The 20,825-nt window shown below is 39.0% G+C and overlaps 1 protein-coding gene across 2 annotated transcripts in view; it reads right to left on the reverse strand.

The window, feature by feature from the left end:
- The window catches only part of PLCH1 (phospholipase C eta 1), a 235,674-nt gene that overhangs the window by 51,606 nt on the left and 163,243 nt on the right, over positions 1-20,825 (reverse strand). The window contains exons 7-9 of one of the 2 annotated variants that reach the window (XM_047785222.1): positions 17,161-17,254; positions 12,745-12,948; positions 2,470-2,590 (exon numbers count right to left, since the gene is read on the reverse strand). In XM_047785222.1, the coding sequence (XP_047641178.1) occupies positions 2,470-2,590; positions 12,745-12,948; positions 17,161-17,254 (419 nt within the window). Of the gene's footprint in view, positions 1-2,469; positions 2,591-12,744; positions 12,949-17,160; positions 17,255-20,825 lie in introns of those variants that run through there. The other variant, XM_047785216.1, reaches the window with a different exon arrangement.

Raw genomic sequence — 20,825 nt, forward strand, 5'->3', positions numbered from 1 at the left:
AAGTTTGCCAGAGGGACAATGCCTAAGCAGTCTTCTAGGAGGAGCAGGAATTAGGCAAGTGGAATAATGGGGAGAGGCATTTAGACAGAGAGAACAGCCCAGGTGAGGGTAGAGGGTTGTGAAAGCACTAGGATCCCTAGTGAATCAGAATAACAGCCAAGGAAGGCAGAAGCCAGAGTCTCTGGAAGCAATGGTGGAAGAGACAACGCTGGAAGAGCAGGAAGAGACCAGGCCTTGAAGGGCATGGAAGGCATGACCATGCATAATGGGGAACTTCTGGAGGACTTTAAGAACTACCACACCTGCTGATTTTTTCAGGAAAATACTGCACCAGTATAAAGGATGGACCAAAGGTAAATGAAAACGAAAAGAAGGCAGTGGAGTCAACAGACATTTTAGGGAGTAGAACCGAGAATAGCTGAATCAAGAGTGACTCCCAGTTTCCTGCTAAAGCCACTGATAAACAGTGCCACCCTTCTAAATAGAAGGAAACAGAGCAAGAGGAAGCTTGGCAGAAATAGATGCCGAGTTCAGTGTGGGATGAAGGCCCCACAATGTTACAAGTCTTATCCTTGCTCCGTGTTGTGACTCCCTGTACCTACTACAGGCTTCCTGGCTTAGAGTGGGCATCATTAAGTATTTAATCAATGTGTGAATGAATGAAATCCGTTGTTTTAGAGGAGCCTATGGGAAAATCAGATGAATTTTTACTAAGAATTTTCCTATGTATCTCTGAAATTTAGGGGAAATATTCTGGATATATAATTAGCAAGTAGCCAAAAAGTAAACCTAGGGCAATGACTTAGTGACTGGCAAAGGAGTGAGGAAATGGAATAGAAGACCGTAGGCCAAAGAAAGAGAGTGGGAAGCAATGACAGAAATAGAGAAGAAAATGTTATAACAGAAGCCCAATAAAAACAAGTATTGGGGAAAAAGTAGTCACCATGATCCAATGCCAAGGAGGAGTCAAGAAATATAAAGACTCCTTCACAATAGCCAAGACATGGAAACAACCCAAATGTCCATCGACAGATGACTGGATTCGGAAGATGTGGTATATATACACAATATGGAATACTACTCAGCCATAAAAAAAGAATGACATCATGCCATTTGCAGCAACACGGATGGAGCTAGAGAACCTCATACTGAGTGAAATGAGCCAGAAAGACAAAGATAAATACCATATGATATCACTTATAACTGGAATCTAATATCCAGCACAAATGAACATCTCCTCAGAAAAGAAAATCATGGACTTGGAGAAGAGACTTGTGGCTGCCTGATGGGAGGGGGAGGGAGTGGGAGGGATCGGGAGCTTGGGCTTATCAGACACAACTTAGAATAGATTTACAAGGAGATCCTGCTGAATAGCATTGAGAACTTTGTCTAGATACTCATGTTGCAACAGAAGAAAGGCTGGGGGAAAAATGTAATTGTAATGTATACATGTAAGGATAACCTGACCCCCTTGCTGTACAGTGGGAAAATAAAAAAAGAAAGAAATATAAAGACTCCAGACCCTTTGGTATATAGAGGACATCCAGCAAGTCTGGAAGCCAAGATGTTATTATTTTATTCTATTGTAATATAACACCAATAAGCTTTGTATTATGTATAGTGACCGGTGTTTCTAAACTTTATGGACACTCTATACATCCTGGGTTTAGAAACTTTGAGGTCACTCTTTGTAAGAATATGCTTCAAGGAGACAAAACCTTGAAAGAGAATGAGATAAAGGATAAAGGGAGCTCAAAGTTCCCATCGTGGCTTAGCGGTTAACGAATCTGACTAGTATCCATGAGGACGCAGGTTCAATCCCTGGCCTTGCTCAGTGGGCTAAGGATCTGACATTGCCATGAGCTGTGGTGTAGGTTGCAGACGTGGCTCAGATCCTGTGTTGCTGTGGCTGTGGTGTAGACCGGAAGCTACAGCTCCTATTTGACCCCTAGACTGGGAACCTCCATATGCCACAGGTGCAGCCCTAAAAAAATGGGAGTTCCCATTGTGGCACAGTGGTTAACGAATCCGACTAGGAACCATGAGGTTTCGGGTTTGGTCCCTGCCCTTGCTCAGTGGGTTAACAATCCAGCGTTGCCATGAGCTGTGGTATAGGTCACAGATGCGGCTTGGATCCTGCTTTACTGTGGCTCTGGCGTAGGCTGGCAGCTATGGCTCCGATTAGACCCCTAGCCTGGGAACCTCCATATGCCAAGGGAGCAGCCCAAGAAATGGCAAAAAGACAAAAAAAAAAGCAAAAAGAAGAAAAGGATAAAGGGAGCTCAAGAAAGCATGTACACATGGCCCACATTACTTTGTCATGGCATTTTGCTGGGAAGGAAGGAGAAAACTGGAGCTGTAGAAGGAGAGATGCAGACTCCAGGGACGTGTGTGGCTTGGGTGCCACATCACACCAGGCAGTATTCTGTGTGCCGGCTGAGCCTGGCTCCCAGAGGTTGCCCTACTTACTCGTTCTTCACGAAGGCATGCTTGTTGATGGTCTCCACAACATCCCTGAAGAGGATTTTAGAGGTGAGTGTATAACCATGGTGTACTACCGGCTCTCCGTCTGGGCCATCCCAACAGTCAACTGTCAAAAAGAGAACATCACATCAACAACCCAAGGTTTCTGGTGTTTCCTAACATTTCTGGAAATATAAGACAAGTATTATTTTAAGTTTATCATTTGAGGTTATACATATTATGATTTTGTCAAAGATGTCAGACAGATATGAGTGTTCTGGCACGTTTAACAGAATGAGTAACTAAAGATTATAAATGATTTACTATGAGTGCTTACAGTTAACAAAGAGGTCATACTGACAAGCAATTTAGCATTTACCAAGAACTCTCATTAGAAATTGGTCTAAACAGGAGTTTCCTGGTGGCTCAGCGTGTTAAGGACCTGGCACTGTCACTGCTGTAGTGCAGGCTCAAATTCCCAGCAGGGGAACTTCCACATGGTAGGGGGTGGGGCCCCCCTAAAAATAAAGAAATTGATCTAAGTAAAATCAAGTGTGCTCGAGGGCAGTGATATTTCTTAACAGGTTATTTCTATAACTTTACTTCTTTGATTTACTATAAAGTCTTTTACTAAGTCTCAATGACCCTCTCAAATCAATAATAGGGTTTTTCATTGTTGTTCACTCAAACTTATGTTTCCAATAGATTTATTTCCATTTTATTAACTCTACAGTAGTTCTAAAATAGCACTGACTTCCTAAGTTCAAATCTTCAGGATCTGCTACGATTTATATGAATATGGGCAAATAATTTAACAATTTAAAGTACTGCTTCTCTATCTTTACAAGGAAAACTAGTAACAGGACTTGAATCTTAAGTATGAATGATTTATAAGTACATGTCAAGTTGATTATAATCCTGCCTGGCACATAGTAATTACCCCTGTTATTGATAATTCTGATATTATTATGTATGTGGACAACCTCACTGGCCTCCAGCTGGAGAAAGACAACAGCTTCCTCACCATTCTTCTTGACATAGAGTTTGCCTTCCCTTGTTTTACACTCTACCAGATTAATTTCTCAAAACACGGCTTTCTCTATGTGACTACTTTGCTTAAAACCCTACTCTGTGCATAATATAGCATCTAACACACAATGAATAAACGTTCTACAGCAGCTCCTGCTGCTTAATCCCAAGGTCCCTATCTCTGGTGTTGGAGACTGGCTAGGCCTTCAATGAAGCCAGCTTTCTCGCTCGCCCTGGCTCACAGCTGGACTACATTCCCCAGCTCTCTCCAGCAGTAAATAGAACATGGCCATTCAACGTGCACCGAAATGATGCACCACTTCCAGGTCTGGCTTGTGAAAACCTGCCTTACCCAGTTATCCATGATCTCTCTTCTGCTGTGACTGTGGAAGTCATGCGCTGAAGACAGCACGGACACCAAGGAACAAAGCCCGCACCTCTAAATCACCGCTTGAAAGATTCACCCATTAGGAACAACTATTTTGGATTTCACATAAGAAACAAACTCCAGCTGTTTTAAGACACAGAGATTTTAGGTTTAACTGTTTTTTTAAAAAAGAAACAACCTAGTTAATTAATATCCTAGCTCCTGTCTGACAAGCCAAACATTTCCTCCTGCACCCAAACTCACAGACTTATTCTTCCAATTAGGCAAACTTCCTCAGGTACATCCTACTTCCTGGACTTTGCTTCTTTCATTTAGGATCAACTGAAAGGCCCTCTTTGCTCATCTAAACCCAAAGCAAGGATCAAATCCTTAAACTAGGATCCCGAAGAGAAACTTGCCAACTCTCATGACATTACCCTTCCTTATGATAGGGGGTCACAAATTCAAATACCAAAAAAATAAAAAATAAAAAAAATAAAAATTCAAATACCCACAAGAATCTAGCAGGTTATATAAATGAGTGCAGAAGCCCAACAGGAAATATGTGTCTAAATGAGGTAACTACTTCTTACTGTCAATCAACCATTGCTAAGTAAGAATAAGGACCCCAGCTGTCAGAGCTAAGAAAAGTCAAAAGTCTCCAACTCTTTCCTCTCTTCTGTGCCTGCCTCGATAGATGGATTGGATGGATGGATGGACAGATGGATAGATGTTCAGTTCCCTAACTAATATAGTTACATATATCAGTTAAATATTGCCTGCTAAAATATCCTTAGGGGAAAAATTGGAAAATGTAAAAGGAGAAAGAACTTTCAAGGTTAACACATAGGAATACTGGAAATGAAGTTTAAGAACAAATATTTTGGGAGGCTATCATACAGAGTTATACTGCTCTTTAAGTCTGTAAATGAGGTCAAAAATACAAAGCTATCTTCTCAGAAGAGAAATGCCATCCATCTTTTGACATGTACTTGACATTGTTTAATTTGTCTTTGGATATAGGCACGGAAAGAATAAATAGATGTTTCAAAAATATGTTAAACAACATACCCCAATTTCTACCTCACCTTGGAAAAGAAAGGGCATAACAGGGTTTCTCATAAATTCTTTTCAAAAGAGAATGCAAAGTAAGATGTTGACTATACCTAGGGCCTCTCTGATCTTTAAGAAGGATTTTCCCAGGGTATGGTGAACTTTTCTCAGTTCTCTGTGATCGCCATATGCCAAGACTATGAGTAATAATGAAGGACAGGAATCTGAGATTTACTGGCTTTGGACAGAATTAGGATCTACTTAAAACTGAGATACAGGTCAGATTTGAATGCCAAATTACAATGGAGATGGGCATTGAACAGTTCAACAAGTCATGAAAAGTGACTATCTGGCATTCAAGCATATTCCTTAAAAAACATTCAGAATAAAATCGGCTGCTTTATTCCAAAAAAAAAAAAAGAAAAAGAATGCAAAGTAGATAAGACAATGCCACAGCTGATTTGATTATCATGTATATATGAAAATCTCTCTTCATGAGAAACTACATTGGTCACAAAAGTATAGGCTACTTTGTTAACATTTATAACTCAGGGAGAATATCCACAGTTGAGGATAGTTTTCCTAATGTTCACTTTTTAGGCCTATTTTATCACTTGTCTGTTAAATGAGGATAAGGACACTCCCAAACAGTGCTAGCATCCATAGCCAAGTTCAAAGGCCATGAAGAGCCCTTGTAAGAGCTACTGCTGTAATGAGAATGTTGGCAAAGTAGAAATTCTCTAACCAATTTCCTAGCCACAAAATAGCCAGGCCCATTTTCTAATCAGATGACACATTAGGGAAAGCACCCTGACAGAGTTGGTCAGATCTAAAGCCTAGCTGAGAGGCTAAAGTGACAGCTTTTCACAATGGAACTTAAAAATGTTCCATCCTGATAGCACTCCCAGAGATAATAGGGAAAGTTGTAAACTGATTACAACAGCAATGCAACATCAGTTCCATAATGATAGTGAAAATCCCCTGGACAGAACATCCATATTTATTAAGCAACCAGGGCTGAAAATCAAGGGAATGAAAGGTCATGTAAAAAATGTTGTCAATTTGATTTGTTGAAAAACTCACTTTAACAAAAAAAGACTTATTAGTCCTCTCCAAGACACCATATATATCCTGACAAAGGACAAAGCTGCAGCTGAACTAATGGAGATGGAAAGCATGGTATTATCAAAAGAGAAACTTAAAAGTGGAGAGATTCTTCAGGTCACAATACCATGAAGAGACTGTCCAGAATCATTACTCTCCATCTCCTAGTTCTCTACTTGGCAAAAGCTGCTTCAGAAAATTATCTGTGGGACCTGAAATTTTCAATCCATGACCTGCTACATTCTATAAATCAAGTTCTTTAAATCCTAACTGCAGCTGTTTAAGAATAAAAACAACTTCATTCAGACTCAAGGTAGATAAAGAACCACTGGGTAGACATATAGTGGTGCCCCCAGGCCCAAGCTTAAAACATAAATGAAGATCTTCAAATTACAGCGCTGATGGAAATGGTCAGGAGAGCACAAAAGATCATGTCATCAAGTTCTAAAGTCTTTGGGAACATCTAGATATTTAGATACCAGGCCTAATCATGAGCCAAGCAAATGCCTCCTTCTAAAGTCAACCTCCTCTCTGTGCTGTGCATTGTGCTTGCTAGCCTTCCTATGTGACCTGGTGGCACTCATTTGATCCTTGTTGTGCAAGTTACGTCATTTAATGCTTGTTCCTCCAAAAACCACAGACTCCCTGGAGAAGTAAGGCAGGAGAGTAGACAACTTGGGTTCAAATCCCAGCTTCAAGCTTCCTAGCCATGGGATCTTGAGCTACCAACCCCACTCCAAGTTGGGCTATCTTCTTACAGAGATCTCTCCATCTTCCTTAATGTTGAAAGAATTAAGGAGAATGTGTGGAAAGCACTTAGCCAGAATTTAGCCCACAAAAGGGGATGAAATCATAGTGGTTTTTCTGTTTCTTCCCAGTACATTCAAAGCCAAGGTGACAACCATACTTTCAAACAGGAAATAAAGCAAGTACAAAGGTGAAAAAATCTCTTAGATAAATATAAATCTTCTAAACAAAACTTTCTAAAAATAGAAGCTTGACTTTCACTGTCCAGACATAGATTATTCCAATAGTAAGAACTTCGAGCCAAGCAACAGAGGAGGAATTTGAGGATGCAAGCCTGGTGAGGGAGATATTTGAGAGACTGCACGCCCTTTAAAATTACACCATAGCTGTGCATACTATCAATTTGTGTGAATTCCTGGAGCAAGCAACACATTTTAGACAAGGAGGGCAAAGTAACTTCTATTACTTTGGTGACTGGCAGACAGGAAGGAAGAAGGTACAAGAGAAGATCTGTGTCATGTCATCCACTGCCCACAATTTCCAAAAACTAATTTTAAAATTAAAATATCTCTGAAAAAGCAAAAACTAAAAATTATTTGTGCCTTACTAGTCTTAATCCGATAAATTTCCTTCTAAATATTCTAAACAAAGCTGGAGAATTAGAAGTTCTGATTCAATAAGGAGTTGATCATGCGAATATGATTAAGCTTGGATAGAGAGAGAAATCAAAAAAAGAAGACCTAAAAAGCAAATGAAATAGAGTACAGGACATACACACAACAAAGCTGTAAAACTGCCTGAAGCTATCATTTCATGGAGTCACTAGAAGTCATTTTCCACACTTGGCCTCCAAAAAGATGTCACCACTTAAAATGAGGCAACCATCAATCTGAATCCAATGAGGATATGTGTCCTGGACTTCTCTATGCATGTCAGACTTCTAAAATTGTTCAGTCCTAAGGGAACAAAGGATTGAATTAATGGCTGAGAACAGAATATCACCTTAAAACCTTTCGTTGCTCAAAGGTTTTCCTTGGTGTTAATATTTTATAAACATCTTCATTACCCAGGTGCTTAAGCTACTCAATTATCAGTCACTATTGTCTGTAGACGTTCTCTGCAGCATTGGAAAAATTTAAGACATATTGCTAAATCTTAAAGCACACATTTAAAGAGTGCCGAATTTGTAGTGGTCCTAATAGTTCTGTATACAGATAGTCTTTAACAGCTCACCATTTTTTAAATATGCTACTTAACTTTATAACATTACTACCACTATTACTACAATATTACATCTGTTACTTTCTGAAAAAAAGTCTTCAAGCCAGAAACTATCTGACAAACAAAGGCTCTCCACTTACCAGTATCAACTCACTGCCCTACAGCTTTATTCACTTCCCTACACTATTCCACCACCCCAAGAACAAATTGTGACTTACTGTTGACTCCCAGTATGCTCCCATCCAAAAGCTCCCCTTTGCTCCACAAAACCTCAATTCTATCATAAACAAACTATCATCATCGGACTCACTGGAAATTCTTCCTCAACCTCACCTTGGTTAACAACCAGTTTATCTCAGAGGCCATTACTTCCTTTCTCCACAAGCCCTTTTTTTATAAGTCACAGAATGAGGAGGGCTTTACTACTACTTTTAAACAATTGTTCTTCTACATTCATAAAAAAAATCCTTGACTTTTTTTTTTTTTTTTTGGCTCTGCTTGTGGCATACTGAAGTTCCTCAGCCAGAGATCAAACTCATGCTATAACAGTGACCATGTCATATCCTTAATCCACTGTGCTACAAGGGAACTCCAAAAAATGCCCCTACTTTTAAATCTTACTTAACTCATCTCTACTTTTCTAGCATCTTCCAAGTGACTTTTCTATAGCATTCATTTTATACTTAAGTATCTCGTGTAAAGTTTTAAATATCCAACTTTTAATCTTTTAATTTTTTAACTTTTAATCTCCCTGTCAGCATCCTCTGAGTTAACAGTCGATGTGAGCAGTCTACCCAATCCCTTGGCCTTGACTTCCTTGAGGCGAACAACTCCTTGCTTCACTGTAATTATGCTCACCTATGACACACCCTGGATATTATCACCTGCAAATATATTCAAAATCCCACCTTGTGATAATAATTCTGTTCTTATTTTTTGTATGTGTGATGACAGCCTTCTCCATATTTCTGTTTTAGTATTCTAGTCAACCTCATTTTGTGGCCCCTTCATTTCCATTTCTAGTTCATGCACCTACTGTCAGTTACTTAAAAGACACTCACCAACACCCTGAAGATATTTTATACAAACTAGAAGTCTAGAGACTTGGATCAATTCTATAATCTGTCTTCACTGCTCCTATACCAAATCTCCTAGGAACAGGATGGGAGCAGTCTAAGCCTGCAGGTTTTGTGTAATGAAGAATGCTTTGTTAAAGACTGTTTATGAAATAAGCTAGACCTTCCCTAACTTATTTTGTCACTTATTTCCCCTTTTTGCTGATCTTCTTAACTCCTCCACCAACCTCCACCCAGAATACACTTGGTGGGTGGTGCTCTCTCCCACTATCCTGAGAAAAGAGAGGCTATCAGGATCTCTTGTCCCCTATCCCATCTAGAAACAAGCCTGTATCCTCATCTCTCCCTCTTCCAAGGCTCAAAACCTCCTCAACCGTGCACCCTCAAAACTTCTTCTAATGCAGAAAAAAATGTCAAGTGACCAATCCACAGCAGATTAGCTACTTGGCCATCACCCACTAAAACACTACCAAGCTATATAGGAAAGGACACCAGTAACCCCCTAGCTGTCAAATGCAACCAGATTGGATACCTAACCGTTATTTTACTTTTCTGATGCATGGGACATTTTTGACTGTTTCATTCCTTAAGTCCAAGTGACTGCTTTGTGTTCATTGTCCTTTTCAGTTCCCCTTGTTCTTTCTACTTCTAAATGCTGGATCACTTAAGTTCTCAGGCTTTGTTCTCTTTTCCACCCCTAAGTGATCTTGCATACTTTCGTGTACATTTATACATGAAGATCTCTGTAAGTGATCTTGTACACTACTACAAAGAAAACTCAGAATTGCGGAAATTTTTACTTATCTGGATCCTTCTGTTGAGTTCACATATTGCTATTCAACTGACTGATAAAAATATCTACGTAAAAGTTACAAAGTAACTATAAACTTAAAGATGGAAAACTAAAACCATTAATCCTCTTCCTCTCAGTTCCCCACAGTATGTGGTGGCACCCTCATTCATTCCAGCTCTCCCCCTCTTGCCTCACATCCTTTACTTCTCCCGCCAGGTCCTGTTACATTCACTTCCTTAAGATTCATTAAGCATCACTCTCACTTAGTCTAAGCTTTTCTAATCCTTCCTTTGAATCATTTCAATGGCCTTCCCACAGTTCTCCTCACTCTAGTTTCACCACCCCTCCTCCTTCACAAACAAGTATCTTTATCTTTTTTTTTTTTTTTTTGCCATTTCTTAGGCTGTTTCCATGGCATATGTAGGTTCCCAGGCTAGGGGTCGAAACAGAGCTGTAGCCAGGTGGCCTACACCAGAGCCACAGCAACGCAGGATCTAAGCTGCCTCTGCAACCTACACCACAGCTCATGGCAATGCCAGATCCTGAACCCACTGAGCAAGGCCAGGGATCGAACCTGCAACCTTATGGTTCCTAGTCGGATTCGCTAACCACTGAGCCATGACAGGATATCCACAAGTATCTTTAAAAAAAGCATCTTCCTATACAGATGGCTAACAAACACATGAAAAAATGCTCAACATCGCTGATTATAAGAGAAATGCAAATCAAAACTACCATGAGATACCACCTCACACCAGTCAGAATGGCCATCATTAATAAATCCACAAATAACAAGTGCTGGAGGGGCTGTGGAGAAAAGGGAACCCTCCTGCACTGTTGGTGGGAATGTAAACTGGTACAGCCACTATGGAGAGCAGTTTGGAGATACCTTAGAAATCTATACATAGAACTTCCATATGACCCAGCAATCCCACTCTTGGGCATATATCCGGACAAAACTCTACTTAAAAGAGACACATGCACCCGCATGTTCAATGCAGCACTATTCACAATAGCCAGGACATGGAAACAACCCAAATGTCCATCGACAGATGACTGGATTCGGAAGACGTGGTATAAATACACAATGGAACACTACCCAGCCATAAAAAAGAATGACATCATGCCATTTGCAGCAACATGGATGGAGCTAGAGAATCTCATACTGAGTGAAATGAGCCAGAAAGACAAAGACAAATACCATATGATATCACTTATAACTGGAATCTAATATCCAGCACAAATGAACATCTCCTCAGAAAAGAAAATCATGGACTTGGAGAAGAGACTTGTGGCTGCCTGATGGGAGGGGGAGGGAGTGGGAGGGATCGGGAGCTTGGGCTTATCAGACACAACTTAGAATAGATTTACAAGGAGATCCTGCTGAGTAGCATTGAGAACTTTGTCTAGATACTCATGTTGCAACAGAAGAAAGGCTGGGGGAAAAATGTAATTGTAATGTATACATGTAAGGATAACCTGACCCCCTTGCTGTACAGTGGGAAAATAAAAAAAATAAAAAAATAAACTACTTGTTACCCAAGTAGGCTTTCTAAACAACAAGTCTGACTATATCACTATAGGTATTAAAACAATTCATTGGACCCTCTATACCAAATTTTAAGTTTAAACTTCTTATCACAGCACTCAAAGTCTTACCACTGATCCAAGTCTACCTTCCCAGCCTGATTTTTCATCGCATTTTACCTCACGCCTTCCTCCATACCCACACTCTACCATGTATGATTCAACTAAGCAGAATCCTCCCTCCTTATTGTTTTTAACGTCCACCCTTTCTATTAGATTCTGAGTTCTTTTTTTTTTTTTTTTGGCTTTTGTCTTTTTAGGGCTGCACCTGCAGCATATGGAGGTTCCCAGGCTAGGGGTCTAATAGGAGCTGTAGCCACCAGCCTACATCACAGCAATGCCAGATCTGAGCAGCGTCTTCAACCTACACTACCTACATCTGGCAACACCAGATCCTTAACCCACTGAGCAAGGCAAGGGATCGAACCTGCATCCTCATGGATGCTAGTCAAATTCATTTCCACTGAGCCACAATGGAAACTCCAGATTTTGAGTTCTTTGAAGATAGAAACCACGTTTTATATCTGTGTTTTTACCCTAGGAATGCCCGAGAAATTTAATAAATGTTGGTTGATTGATAGGCCATCCAAGTATCCTCTTTTTTTTTTTTTTTTTGGTTGTTCCCACTGCAGGTAGAAGTTCTAGGACCGGGGATCAAACTGATGCCACAGCAGCAACCTGAGTCACAGCAGTGACAACTCTGGATCCTTAACCTGCTGCACCACCTGGGAGGTGTGACCATGAACTATCTTAAAACAAACTATCCTGAACTATTTTTGCCATTATTTAATCAAAAAATTCTTTCTAGGAAAATTTTTATTGCATTTTTTCAGCAGCTGAAGGTGTGCCTCCCAACTGCTAGTACACATCTGTCTCCTTCCTAATTGAACTATAAGGAGGAGCCAAAGAAGATTATGAGATAAGAATGACTTTAGGGAGTTCCCATCATGGCACAGTGGAAACAAATCTGACTAGGAACCATGAGGTTGCAGGTTCAATCCCTGGCCTCTTTCAGTGGGTTAAGGATCCGGCATTGCCATGAGCTATGGTATAGGTAGCAGACGTAGCCCAGATCTGGCATTGCTGTGGCTGTGGTGTAGGTTGACAGCTATAGCTCTGATTGGACCCCTAGCCTGGGAACCTCCGTATGCCATAGGTGCAGCCCTAAAAAGACAAAAGACCAAAAAAAAGAATGGCTCTGACCAGTGTGAGTGCATTTTTTAAGTCCCCATTGTTTATACTGGACTACATGGACTAAAGGTCATGTTCACCCATACACACTTGAATTCAGACAAAGCACGTACCTTCCACACAGCGACAGCCCTCTTGTAGCACCCGCGCATACATGTCCACTTTGGACTGAGATAGGAGCTGGTCCCCAGTCAGGTACGTGTTGTGAGAGGAAGCAATGTAGTAGTTGCACAGGGGCTGATCCATGTCCTGGTACACTTCGTGATGCAGTGGATTAAATATGTCGCAAGCAGGACTACGCATGAAATTCGTGAAGCCTTTGGGGGAGAGAGAGAGAGTGAAGCACTATAGCTTTAAAACATATATACCTACCTGACTCTAACAAGTACAAAAGAAGTCAAAGTATGTTCACAGTGATTACCTTATTTACCCTCAGGACAGCCTTGGCAGGGAATACTGAGGCAATGGGAGGTTTGCTGCAGGTCAAATAGTGTCAAAAATTGAAATATGACTTTGGGGACTTAGTTTGAACAACCTATAGAAAAACAGACTTGTGATGGAGGGAGGGAGGGGGCTTACTGCAAAGCTATTCAGCAATTGCTGAACTCAAGCTATGATTATGCAGTGGGACCTAATGGGTAGCTGATGCAGTGTTAAAGCCATATTTATGCTAGGTGATACCATTGATTAATAGCAATTTGATAGGTTACTAAGTTGACTTGAGAAACAGTACTGTCAGTGCCATAGCTGAGGTAAACAAGTCAGAAGTTAGGCACAGCATAATTCTGGGTATCATTATTTGACTATGAAATTGGTTTGGGAAGATGCTGCTAGTAATGGCTAGCACATCTGATAAATGTAAAGAAGTGCTTCAAGATTATGTAGAAAACCCTACAGTTTTTCTAATTTTTCAAAAGCATAGTACCTGAGTAGGAGAGGCATTCATTAATACATCAAAAATATGTGAATGTCCTCCAAGTACCTATGTGGAGAGATTATTAGAGTAAATTATTATAAGTCTTCAAGAATCCTGTAGTAAAACTATTAGTAAATAGCCTCTAAAACGCTGGAGAATTTCTTCATGCCCGTCTTCATGGCCATAACTTAGAAATCATGTTTGATTCCACCTTGTAAGACCCCACCAAAGAAAAGATTCATTCTTAGCAAAGAAAGGTCCAAATGAGTATATCTCCTATGGTTGTTTTAAAAATAGTTTATAATTATATAAATATGAAATCATTTCTCTTTATTTTAATTAACCTCCATCCCTAGAAATAGAGATATGGTATCAAAACTTCCTTGTCCACACTGAGCCTGTCTGAGGAAAGAGGAGGCCAACAATCAAAACCAGGGCTTTGAATCCTCCTAAGGGCAGTGGGGTGCCCCAGAGGTCTTTCATTAAGATAATCTGTTATGCCTAGGATCTGTTCTCCTCTTGGGTAGCAGCCTACAGGTGACTTCCCTGAATATTTTAAATATATATAGCTTTTAGATACATGTAGCTAAATTCACAACTAGATTCTGAGTATATAACTATAGGCAAATTATTTAATTTTTTAAGCCTCACTCTCCTTAACTATAAAATAAGATAGTTGTAGCAAAGACATTTGTAGTTCCCACAACCTCTCTACTACTACTAACTAGGTAAAACAAGTTTGTTGGCAACATTTTAAAAGAAATATGTTTACATTCAGGTCATCATTTTCATAGGTTACTTATTTTAGGATCAAATTTCCCTTCAGGAGATTATCAGGTTGAGATTATTTCTAAAAATCAGCCATTTGACAATGTCAACATATTTCCTGGCTTATATCATACATACTGGCATCAAGTTGACTTCCTTGGAGTGGAAAATGCTATTGCTATTGCAAAAATTAAGAGAAACAGCAATATTATGGCAATTGTTTCACAGGAAAATATGTGTGTTATGGGTTTTATTTGAATCATCTGTAACTCTAAAGATATCTCCCAATTTCTCTTCCTAAAAATTTTGCTAAAATTTAACTTATCAAACTGAATTGAGAAATGAGAAATTAAGAATATTGATCATCAGACAAAGATGCCACAAAAAAGAAAACTATAGGCCAATTTCACTGATGAACATTGATGCAAAAATCTTCAACAAAATACTAGCAAACCGCATCCAACAATACATTAAAGGATTGTATATCATGATCAAGTGGAATTTATCCCAGGGATGCAAGGGTTCTTCAATGTCCACAAATCCATCAGTGTGATACACCACATTAACAAACTGAAGAATAAAAACCATATGATCCTCTCAATAGATGCTGAAAAAGCCTTTGACAAAATCCAACACCCATTTCTGATAAAAACCCTTCAGAAAGTGGGCATAGAGGGAACCTACGTCAGCATAATAAAGGCCATATATGACAAACCCAGAGCCAACATCATTCTCAATGGTGAAAAGCTGAAAGAATTCCCGCTGAGATCAGGAACAAGACAAGGATGTCCGCTCTCGCCACTACTCTTCAACATAGTTCTGGAAGTCCTAGCCACAGCAATCAGAGAAGTAAAAGAAATAAAAGGAATCCAAATTGGAAAGGAAGAAGTAAAACTATCACTATTTGCAGGTGACATGATTCTATACCTAGAGAATCCTAAAGACTCTACCAGAAAACTGTTACAGCTCATCCACAAATTTGGGAAAGTCTCAGGATACAAAATTAATACACAGAAATCGACAGTATTTCTATACACCAACAATGAAAAATCAGAAAGAGAAATTAGGGAAACAATCCTGTTTACCATCACATCCAAAAGAATAAAATACCTAGGAGGAAACCTACCTAAAGAGACAAAAGACCTATACTCTGAAAACTATAAGACACTGATGAAAGAAATCAAAGATGACACAAATAGATGGAAAGATATACCATGCTCGTGGATTGGAAGAGTTAATATTATCAAAAGACTATACTACCCAAGGCAATCTACAGATTCAATGAAATCCCTATCAAATAACCAAGGACATTTTTCACAGAACTAGAACAAAATATCTTAAACTTTGTTTGGATGCACAAAAGACCCAGAATAGCCAAAGACATCCTGAAAAAGAAAAATGGAGCTGGAGGAATCAGGCTCCCGGACTTCAGACTATACTACAAAGCAACAGTCATCAAAACCGCATGGTACTGGCACAAAGACAGACATATAGATCAGTGGAACAGGATGGAAAGCCCAGAATTAAACCCACGCACCTACAGCCAACTAATCTATGACAAAGGAAGCAAGACTATACAATGGAGAAAGGACAGCTTCTTCAATAAGTGGTTCTGGGAAAACTGGACAGCCACATGGAAAAGAATGAAATTAGAACACTCTCTAACACCATACACAAAAATAAACTCAAAATGGATTAAAAACCTAAATATAAGACCAGATACTATAAAACTCTTAGAGGAAAATATAGGCCAAACACTTTCCAACATAAATGACAGCAGCATTTTTTCAGATCTACCTTTTAGAGTAATGACAGTAAAAACAAAAATAAACAAATGGGACCTAATCAAACTTCAAAGTTTCTGCACAGCAAAGGAAACCCTAAACAATACAAAAAGACAACCCACAGAATGGGAGAAAATCTTTGCCAATGAATCAACTGACAAGGGATTAATCTCCAAAATTTATAAACATCTTCTGCAGCTCAATACCAAAAAAACAAACAACCCCATCAACAAATGGGCAGAAGATCTAAACAGACATACTCTAAAGAAGACATACAGATGGCCAAAAAACACATGAAAAGATGTTCAACATCATTCATTATTAGAGAAATGCAAATCAAAACCACTATGAGGTACCTCCCTACACCAGCCAGAATGGCCATCATCAAAAAGTCTACAAACAAGAAGTGCTGGAGAGGGTGTGGAGAAAAAGGAACCCTAGTACACTGTTGGTGGGGTTGTCAATTGGTGCAACCACTATGGAAAGCAGTATGGAGATTCCTCAGGAAACTAAACATAGAACTACCATTTGATCCAGCAATCCCACTCCTGGGCATCTACCCAGAGAAAACCACGACTCGCAAAGACACATGTACTCCAATGTTCATTGCAGCACTATTTGCAATAGCCAAGACATGGAAACAACCTAAATGTCCATCGACAGAGGAGTGGATCCAGAAGAGGTGGTACATATACACAATGGAATATTACTCAACCATCAAAAGGAACGAAATACCAGCATTTTTTGCAACATGGATGGACCTAGAAACTATCACGCTAATTGATGTCTCATTGTCAGCCATACAATGAGACACCAACATCAAATGCTTTACTGACATGTGAAATCTGAAAAAAGGACAGACGGAACTTCTTTGCAGAACAGATGGTGACTCACAGACTTTGAAAAACTTATGGTCTCCAAAGGAGACAGTTTGGGGGTTGGGGGGAATGCTGGGGTTGCATGATGGAAATCCTATAAAATTGGATTGTGATGATCATTGTACAACAAATATGTAATCAATTCACTGAGTAATAAAAAAAAAAGAATATTGATCATTTTACCTTCTATGCCAAGGACATTTTTCGCCTTATTTTCTTCTGAAACTTCAAATTTCCTTATGACATCAATACAATAGTCTGTTGTCACATTAGTCATCTAAACAAAACAAAATAATAGTAACGTGCCTGCAGTTTCATGAAATATTTTCCTGTATGCTAAAAAGGCATACTGATTTTTCAAGCATTCTTTCTTTAAAAACATGAATATTTTGCTATTTTATTGTCTTGAATGATGATAATTACATTAACTTTTTTTTTTTTTGGCCATGCATGTGGAAATTCCAAGGCCAGGGATCGAACTCACACCACAGCTGCAGCAATGCCAGAACCTTAACCAGCTGTGCCACAAGGGAACTTCCAAGCATTCTTTTTTTTCTTTTTTGGCACCCTAATGCATGTGGAGTTCCTGGGCCAGCAGTCAGATCTACAATTGCAACCTATGCCACAGCTGCAGCAATGCCGAATCCTTAACCTGCTGTGCCAGGCCAGGAATCAAATCTGCATCCTAGCACTGCAGAGATGCTGCCAATCCCATTGTGCCACAGCAGGAACTCCCCAAGCATTCTTGATACAGTGCAAAATGGTTAAATGAGTAGTGTTTTAGGTTATTAGTGTCATAGCTACTTAATCTTTGGGAAATGATCATGATCTCAATATCCCTATGCAGTTTTCAGACTTAATCAGGAGAAACAGCCCTTCACCTTCTAGACAAAGGAAGCAATAAGATTAATAAAACCAACTCAATAATCAGGGCAAACTATCCACTCATTATAAGCTAGTAGCTATCTGCAAAAGTAATGCTTTCTGCATAAACATCCAAGTTTGCTAACCATAAATTACATGTAGAAAGAAAATGATTCCCTACCAAACCAGAATAAATCCGTGTGTGTGTGTGTGTGTGTGTGTGTGTGTGTGTGTGTGCATCTACAGATCCTTTCACTGAATCATGAGAGCAGTCTGCCATGGTGATTCAAGAACACAAAGGTTAGCAAAAGTAAATAAAAATTAAAATCTGGTGAAGTAGCTAGCTTAACAGAGAACTCCAGAGTGAGAGTACTCATGTTCAAAGCAGCTGGCTCATATTTACAGTGTAATCTTAAATACATCACTTACCTTCTTTGTGGCTATCTCATAAGGAGTGGTGGGGATTATATGGATTAACATTTTAAGAAAAATGTACACTGTCAAAAAAGCATCATATGTTGATATTATTGAGTTAGTCTCAAGGTTGCTGCATGTGCATTACATACTTAGTGTGAAAAGCAAACTTTTTAGGAATAAGCTCTTTAATACTAACAAAGGATGTGTTATTTTAATCAAAAATCCAGGAGTTCCCATCGTGGCGCAGTGGTTAACGAATCCGACTAGGAACCATGAGGTTTCGGGTTTGATCCCTGGCCTTGCTCAGTGGGTTAACGATCTGGCGTTGCTGTGAGCTGTGGTGTAGCTCGGATCCCGCATTGCTATGGCTGTGGTGTAGGCCAGTGGCTACAGCTCCGATTAGACCCCTAGCCTGGGAACTCCATATGCTGCGGGAGTGGCCCTAAAAAGGCAAAAAGACCAAAAAAAAAAAAAAATCCATGAAGCCCCACAATCTAACAGTGATATCTAAATATACTAATGAATGATGACAGAGGAAGCTAGCTTGTGAGCCAGTATCTTATATTTCAATGATAGTTCTCAAAAATTCCACTACCTTTTAGGTTCAATACTTATGTTTTAGTGAAATCTAATTCAAATAGATTATTTAATAGCGTTTAATTTTTGCAGAGGGAAAAACAGCTCTGTTATGCAGCCTTTTTTTTTTTCCCATGTTTGAAAAGCACAGAATGCTTTTCCCCTTAAAACTAGCTGCATAATGGCTAATTCGACCTTTGAGTAAATATTACAATCTTTACTCCATTCAGAGGCCTATGTTACCAGACACCACCCCAAAAATACTGTAAATAAATGAAACTACACTATTACTGCATGTGGTAAGTCTCCCTAGCTTTTAGCACACAATCTAAAAGATAACCTCACCAAGAGGTAGGGGGAGGGAATTGGAGGGACTGGGAATTTGGGGTAAATAGATGCAACCTATTGCCTTTGGAATGGATTAGCAATGAGACCCTGCTGTATAGCACTGGGAACTATGTCTGGTCAGTTGTGATGGAACATGATAATGTGAGAAAAAAGAATGTATGCATGTATGTGTGACCGGGTCACCTTGCTGTGCAGCAGAACATTGACAGAACACTGTAAATCAGCCATAATGGAAAAAATGAAAATCATTTAAAAAATGAAAAAAATAAAATAAAAAGATAATCTCACAAAATAAAAAGAACCAAACTGATAAAAATTGCATATGCCACTGGAAGACTGAGTTTCTGTTGCTATCATTTGGTTTATGAGGCCATTTGTCCAGAGATGTAGGGGCCTTGAACTAGACTCAGGGAGTTTACCAGGAGCCCATGAGATCCAAAAAAAGATAAAAACAAAAACCCCATTATCCTGAGGGGGAGCTAACATTGATGAAAACACATTACTAGCTGAAGATACAAAGCAGAATGTGCTAATGAAAATCATCATATTTGAAAAGTATTCACTAAATTGGTGAAATATAAGTATGCATCCTAGGAAGCCCACAATTTTCTGGGTACCATATAAGAATTAATGGAAACTAATCCAAAATTCAAGTATTAAGGATTAATTCAGTGAAATACACTAAAACCTCATAACATTGAGAACTAACATGTAAGTCAGTCAACTCCCATCCTTCCTCCATCCCTGCTCTCATGTAATTAACCTCCCAACAGCAAAACCCTGCATTTTATACAATTGAATTTTTCAGACCTCACTTTGAAAGTTATATTGGAGTTTATCTGTATGAATGAAGGTTCAACATAGGTAAATGTTCTTTTTTGCCCTTTTTTCCCTTTGTTTTGCATTCTATTTGACAAAACTGATAAAATGAAACACTTTCTTCCTGTTCCCTATGGAGTTCATTTGAAAGTCTTGTTTGCTATCAATATCTGAGCCATGCACTCTCTCAACACAGATGATTGTTTTTTCTATATAAAGCAATTGGTGCTAAAAGAAGAACTTAAGGAAAACTTGATTAGATTTTTATAACATATTCAATGTCGTGTAGTTTAGAGTATTTATAATCATAATCTTAAATAGTTCTTGTGAACTTAGTATCTTTATCCTCATCATGTAGAGATAGAAAAACTGATGCTGAGACTCATCACCCATTGTAACCCAAGTCATAAAATCATTAAAGGCTCAATTTCAACCTTCTGACTTCAAAGTCCAAAGCTTTTTCTTTTACGTTATATCTATTGTCTGGGTGTTTCACTTTATTGAAAAATTGAAATGCTTACTTTTAAAACTGAATTTTTTTTAGTATAGCTGAATATTCTGAATCTTAACTTTTGAAATTTTTTATTTCTTTGATGATTCCAGACTGAACTCCATTCTCTTTTCCTTGTTTACTAATTTCATCTCATCCAAAAGAGAAAAGACCAACTGATCCTCACATTAAAGGTCAATCCACTTCAAATGAACTAGTTGTCAAAACCCAAGTCATGGATCTATAAAGTACTCGTATTCTGATACTAACTTTTTATCCCCAGACTTCTTACAAGAAGTTTTCTAGCAAAGCTTTTCCAGGTGCAAATTTCAAA

This window comes from Phacochoerus africanus, chromosome 1 (genome assembly GCF_016906955.1).
Source record: "Phacochoerus africanus isolate WHEZ1 chromosome 1, ROS_Pafr_v1, whole genome shotgun sequence".
Taxonomy (NCBI): Eukaryota; Metazoa; Chordata; class Mammalia; order Artiodactyla; family Suidae; genus Phacochoerus; species Phacochoerus africanus.